The 7,388-nt window shown below is 31.6% G+C and overlaps 1 protein-coding gene across 4 annotated transcripts in view; it reads right to left on the bottom strand.

The window, feature by feature from the left end:
* LOC143229852 (vesicle-associated membrane protein 7-like) overlaps positions 1-7,388 on the bottom strand; it is a 48,620-nt gene extending 41,232 nt beyond the window's left edge. Inside the window, exons 1-4 of one of the 4 annotated variants that reach the window (XM_076462688.1) lie at positions 7,218-7,275; positions 6,549-6,643; positions 5,182-5,345; positions 355-412 (exon numbers count right to left, since the gene is read on the bottom strand). In XM_076462688.1, the coding sequence (XP_076318803.1) occupies positions 355-412; positions 5,182-5,327 (204 nt within the window). In that variant the 5' untranslated portion in view covers positions 5,328-5,345; positions 6,549-6,643; positions 7,218-7,275. Of the gene's footprint in view, positions 1-354; positions 413-5,181; positions 5,346-6,548; positions 6,644-6,761; positions 6,814-7,217 lie in introns of all 4 variants that reach the window. The other 3 variants (XM_076462689.1, XM_076462690.1, XM_076462687.1) reach the window with 3 other exon arrangements.

Raw genomic sequence — 7,388 nt, forward strand, 5'->3', positions numbered from 1 at the left:
CTATACAAGGGTTGTATTAAGATCACCATTAGTACTGAAACCTGATTTTTAGCATTATAAGTCATCACACCTACAGGGGACATCTTTGACAGGAAAGTCCTATCAGAATACATTTTAGTTTTTCATGTAAGATCTATTGATGCATGTGAAATAATGGTGGAAAATGGGAGAGCAGAGAATTATGGGTAGGTAGCACATGCTTTACAATTTATCAAGGACATTAAGAACTATAATCCATACAGTTCCTGAGGACACATGAGTGAACTCAACAAAACAATGTTTTGGCATATCAGATGCAAGTCCACATGATCAAAACATACTGAAAATGTTACAATATAGAAAATGTTTACTTACATCATCTGTTATACACAGATAGGTTAGTGAATCGTCCAAAATGTAATGAAACAAGTAGCTGAAAAAGGAAAAATTAAACAGTAAAAAAATGTTTCAGCCAGAATTGTGTATATATTTTGGTAATTATCCATTGATAGAAACAAAACATATTTTTTACAAGGAAATATATTCAAAGTGGTATCTCGTAACATTCCAAGTCCTCATTTCAGTACTTTCGAAACAATAACTTCACATCATATTTAGCAGTGAAATAAAAAAGATGGACAAACCTGAATACTGGATGTAACATCTGACAAGAGTCTATGTGAACGTGTCTACTCATAAGTGATGAATAATTACTTTGCCAATTGCTAACACTTGATATGTACTTTTAGAGCCATGCATTTAACATTCACCTAAGCTAATACGTATATACAAAATTAAATACATAATTTACTGTTACTTACGTTTTCATTTTTTTCATACACCTTCATATTTCCTACATAATCCATGCATCAACTATTTAGCTTACACTGTTCTGATACAATGTCAAATTACACATTGTTAGGTTCTGAATTAGTTTTTTAATTCTTTATTCTATATGCTCTTCAGTTTGTCTAAAGACCATGCTAAGAAATAGGACTAGAGCATTGCTACTAAAAATAATATTTATATGAAAAATTTATATGCAAAAATGGCTCGTTTGGGTTGAGAAAATATTTTACATAGAAGAGCAAACAACATTTCGAATTTGAATTATATATCACACATTTACATTACTTAAGTTTTATAAACTATGTTTGTATATATAGATTGGAGTGGCCAAAAAATATTAATATTGTTTTTTTAAAACTTATCTCATTAACTGTTGCCTAAAAATAATTATACCACAACATGAAATGTACATACATTCTGCTAACTGTACACAAGATACGTTTCATTACCTCTAGATCTGTGTAATAAGTTTTCTATGAAGTTCACTTCTTTTACACAATTAAACATGAATATAAGAATTATATAATGTACACTTTTTCTCAATATTTAACCAAATGTGCATGAGGCTTGTCCAACAAAGCATGTATTGGAGAAGTAACACTGCCTATCATATCAAAATTAGTAACTGTTTCTTCATGAAATGTGGCATGCATTTAGTAAAAAGTACAAGTCTGTTGTACACAGAAAACCAAATACATTAAAAAGGTATTTGTTTTCAAGATGTTCTGAGAAGTCAGACAGAAAGGTAATTTCATGTTAAGAATAAAAATACTTTTGTCCATTGTGCAGTTTGTGTTTTACATTTACAACACCTTTAGATCATCCAAAATACATACTGATAGTTCTTATCAGTATCTCTGTATACTGCACCCAGTATCTCCCAACTCTATCATAAAATATCACTAAATTACAGTGTCAACTGAATGATTGATAACTATGGCATAAAATATATAATATCATGTTGACTGGCACTCAGTAAACAACCACGAAATGAGCACTTGCATCTCTGCCTGTGCACATGAAATTAATTAAAAAAATGTTTTAGTTAAATTAACAAATAATGTTGCCATTAAAAAATATATAACAATGTTTTGGAACAGCATAGGGTTCCCAGGAATTATTTCCACACTGTTCTACAACTTGACTTTAAAAAATAAAAATTATTTTCCAAAATAAAACTTCATGATATCAACTACTCAAAATGCTCAACACGACAATCCTTAAACACTGACCATTAAAAAAGGAAAAAAGATAAATACAAAGATGCTTTCAAAATTACAGTAATCCATTGATATCTAGGAACAAATGGGGCTAATGCCATTCCAAGTTATCAAAAGATTAGTTATTGAAGTAATTTCCTCCTGCCCCTAAATCACAACATTGCTGATCTAAATACATAGAAAGATTACTGTTGTTTGAATTGTTTTTTTCAATTTCATCCAGAGCTACACAAGGGCTATCTGCACCATGTATCTCTAATTTAGGAGTGTAGAGGAAAGAACTAGAGAGAAGGTAGATAGTCATCACTACCTACCACCAACTCTTGATCCACTCTACTAATAAATAGGGGGATTGAACATTTCATTATAATGCCACCACAGCTGAAACAGAGAGCATGTTTGGTGTGATAGAGATTTGAACCCACAACCCTCAGATTACAAGTGTCCTAACCACCTGATCATGTCAGCCTAAATTAAATTTAAAATAAAATTAACAGCACTGCAACCTTGAAGGATGTGGTAAGTGACAAAGGTGATTGTAGGAGGGCTTAATGCACTGTGGTAAATACTGTACACTACTTAAACATTACTTTATCAATGAAAAACATTTTGAATGGTCACTTAAACAATAAATTATTCACTTAAAAATTAAAGATTATTTTGTAATTAAATTATTCACTGTCTGAAGACATCAGCTGTCACTGAGATTCTGGGATAAGGCAAGGGAAGCTGGTATTGCTGGAATTGATGTCTGAAGAAGAGTATCCAGATGCTTCAGACAGGCCTATGGAGGCTTCACTACTGGTAGAAGAAAGATTCATCTGGGTCTTTTTGACAGGGGCAAAAAAGTCAGACATTTTCCCTATTTGTAATTGCTGTACTGACACTTGATTATATCTGCCCTAATATCTCTAAAAGTTATATAATGTTGTTCCACATTAGGCAAATGCTCAGATGACTCCAAGGCCTTGTACAAGTATAGCTACAGATCTGGTAACTTGAGCTGAGGAATGGGATCTTCATTGTCATTGTTTGGCTCTTCCATGCCTTTCTGAGAGACACTAGTATCTCTTTATCATAACAAAAACCTTGATTTTCACTATCTCTCTACAGTGTTGTCCTCTGACACCTCTGTCTTGCCACCTCAGTTCATAAAGTCCTCAGTCCCAAACCTAACAAAGTCTACCTTCATCTCAGTGTCTTTGAAAAGTTTATTCCACACATTACTGAGGGTTGATACGCTGAGGCTTTTATACACTGGTAAGCTGCTCATAATGTTCTTGAGTACCCTTGGTTTTATTGCCTTATCCACAATCATTGGTTGCAGTTGGTGTGTGATGTTCTCATTCACATAGCAGATAATGGAGACTGGATCTTTTGCTAGTTTTCTACCAAGCTAAGTAAAACTCATGCCTAACAGCCTAGGTGTTGGTAGGTACAGCTTGCCAGAAGAAGCCTGTTTCATAATCTGTTGCACATCTGGGTGATGAGGAGTTACAAATCTCTCACAGTCTTCTCGAGCCACTTTATAAAGGGCTAAATACTGTCATTATCTGCACTTGCCGACTCCCCTGCAACTTCTCAATCCACTAAGCAATGATGAGCCCAAAAGCTAAGCAGCCAGCCACTACTTGCTGTAAAGCCTTCATTGTTTAGATGCTGTGCCAGGCATTTTGATTGTCCACACTTCAAATGTTAATACCAGAAGCAAGCTCTTGCTTCTACCACTTGAGGCTTTATCCTCTCTTAGGTCTTATTTGAACTGTTTGGAACATCCAAACTTAATGCATGTGCCTTAATCTTGAGCCTGATTTCTTAGTATCTCAAAATGTGCTTGTTTTGATGATAAATTCCTCACACACATTATACACCTGCATCCACCCTCACAGAAACTTTCATATTTTCTTCAAGCTTAAGGAATTTTAACTTCAATAATCCAATTCTATAACTTCTAGATGCCTTCTTTATAAGGGATGAATAACACATGGAACATGATAAATCATAGATAAGGCAAAATACACAGCAATGAATAATGAACAATGGACAGTGCACCAACTAAAGCTCAACTGAGGAAAAAAACTGCTTGAATACCATGTGAAATTCTGTCACTGCTCAGCAACTCATACCCAGTTACGTCCCTAATGCCTCAGGTATCCTTTCTGCACATGACACAAGATTTTAGTGACTTACATTCAAAATTCTGTTAAATCACATTTTGTTGATGTTATAACAATTAGTATAATATCTAAGTTAATATATACATATTTTGATAGTAGATACATTTTAAGTTCTTAATTTTATAAGGTAATATTTTAAAATATTCTGAAATTCCCACACTGTGACAAACAACCTATTTTCTCAAGGTTATTCTACTCTCTATTTTACCCTCTCCCCCAAAAAAAAATTCCTAGAAAATCCTCATTGCTCAGATGAACCATAATTTTTATAGCCTTCAATTCTGTTTGATTACAAATATCAAATAGAAAATGAGATTCCTCCAGCCACACTAACCTGTCATGTACTCACTTCCTTTAATTATATATCATCTACAACCAATAAAAAATCAATATTTGTGTCTATTAAATGATGTGGTATATTACATTGTGCTCTAATTCAATACATGCACATTACTCTTACTGTAAAAAAATTTCCCAAGAGAAAATTAGCCATTTGCTTGGAAGAATTTGTAAGGACTCTTCTCACAATGTTACCAAGGGACGAGTGCACTTTTCTTTAAGCACTATTTTTTATCGTGAAAGTTATTTTTAACAGGAAGTTCTTAAACACTTAATAAAAACACCACCACAAATGTAGACAGCATTGCATTTTTCTACTGTGCTTTTGCTACAAAGTATTAATTATGCCAATATTTTATCACACCAAACACAAATTTTAAACAGCAAACAAATTTAAATACACCCCCTTTAATCTGATTACAAACCTATAATTTGTAACTGCATACATGATATGTAACAATTCCATAAGACATATTCATTATGTTGATTAAGTAAAGTAACTTATTTATCAGGGTCATTCTGAAGTGCTCATAATTATGCTCAAGAAGATATTAAAAAGTGGATGAAATTAGATCAATGAAAAATACTGAATATATTACTTTAATACATGTACTTACCTCCCATGGGAATAAGTAAGTTTTGGTGTATCTGGTGATATCTTTGATAAAATCTGTTCTGTAACTTCCAAAAAATTTCCAGCACAGCTGGCATACTTTACTAAAATAGTTGTGCCTCTGGATACAACAGAATATAATATAGGCATCTTTGGTACCTAATGAAACTGAGAAATTTGAAAATTACTCAAACACATATATTTTAACACATCTGGTAATATGTTGTTCACGGTGCAACAAACATTTGATGATTTAGTTTTCAGTTGTTTTTCTCAAATACTACCTTATACTTTGCCTTAAATCTGAAAATTCAGGAATGCAGTAACCATTCACTGCAGTCAAATCTCAGTTTATGACCTATGAGGTACACATACAAATTCTAAGTGAAAGTGAAGAAAAATGTATGACAATATAATATATATAAACTAAATTAAATCTAACACATCCAGTGCCAATTAGGCTATCAGTCACAATAAAAATAAAGCAGTGATTAAGAAATATTTTGACTTGTTGTTTATTATATATTAAGGACATATAAACAAGTGGTGGTTTGGTTCAAAATGTTAAAAAATTGCTATTAAATTAGATAGTCTATTTTAACCAGTTTCAGTGATGTAATGAATAGCTTGAAAACTTAAAATATGAAGTGAAAAGATAAGTTTAAAATTTAGGAACCCAGATTGAAAATTTCATGCAATTTTGAAGTTTATTTTGTGGAATGAGGGGTAACATCAAAAACCTTTTGTCACCTTATTATTCTACACTCTTAGTTTAAGTGCATTTCTAAACATTCGTTGGGTAAATATATAGATAAAAACAAATAAATATCATTAACTTTGAAGTTTTAATTGGTTGTTTCGTATTCAAAAGTAGACTCAATGGACAAAATTTATTCATGCCACATTACTTTATCTAAATTTTTGCAAAACGCAACTGCCTAACTCTTAAAACACACTAGTATTAGAAACTGCAGTTCAATTAGTATGATGAAAAACCCTAAGATGTTTAAGAAAATCTACACATTTAATATCCATTGAAAAATATGAGAAAATTATAGTTCTAAACTTTTTGTATACAGCCAAAAAATAACAAAACTTCTGTATACATTAAAGCCAAATGTGTGTTGAGACAACTTAATGTTTAAAGTGCTATCTCTCATTGCTATATGTACATAATACTGTGTAATATGTCAAATAAACTGGCAGCTGTTCCTGATGAACATTTACTATTTTCAATAGTATTGATACAAAATATCCAGTTTTTTTTCCTTTTTTCTAATCCATAAGACTAAATTTAGTAAGTCCCACTTAACACCAGCCCTAGTTGCTGAACTAAATTGAATATACACACACACACACACACATACAAACCTTTCTACAGATTGCTGTACAGATTGAATACACCTCCTTCACTAGTAAACTATGTTATTTCATGTCCTAGAACTTCTATATTTCTTGATAAACACCTTAAAAATATAATGTTAAATTCTTATTTTGTCTGAGTATCAACATTTATTCAAGTTATGATATTTAAACCTAACAGCCTCAAAAAATATAAAAGGGATATAATATTTCACATAATACCTGTCCTAGCTTCTGCTTTAGTTCAAGTATGGAAATGTTATGGGATTCAATCCTACAAGTACAAGCAATATCTAGTTTAATATATATATATACTGTAAAATGTAATGTGTTTGCATCATCATTAAAATCTAAATTGTAACTTATAGATACAATTATATCGCTTATCAGAAAAACAAGCTCCAATTCATGAGATTTATCTCAATTACTCAAGATGTGTAATAACTACTTAATATTCAACGTGCAAAATGCGATAATTACTAAACTTTCAATTTTTGTAGGGGTGTGAAGTGTTTCATTCCTAGTCATATCACTTTTAGCTGTAATAGCTTCATACATAGTACTATCATCACTAATATAAGTAGTTATATTTTATATAAGTTGACGAAATCTTCGTAACTCTACCAAAACAAAAAAATATCTGAAATTTAGATTTATAACCTAATAATAATACTTTACTTTTAATAAATTGGTATTGTTATTCTTGTAGCGATTGGAAAAGAACAGTATTATCGCTGTTTAAAGAAAAATTCTTAATTAACAAAAGTCAGTGCACTGGTTACCTTTAAAATCACGTGAACATGACAGTACAAGCCGCCTATCGGAGTGTTATAGCTATATTAGGTATTT

Source organism: Tachypleus tridentatus, chromosome 10 (assembly GCF_004210375.1).
Source record: "Tachypleus tridentatus isolate NWPU-2018 chromosome 10, ASM421037v1, whole genome shotgun sequence".
NCBI classification, from domain to species: Eukaryota; Metazoa; Arthropoda; class Merostomata; order Xiphosura; family Limulidae; genus Tachypleus; species Tachypleus tridentatus.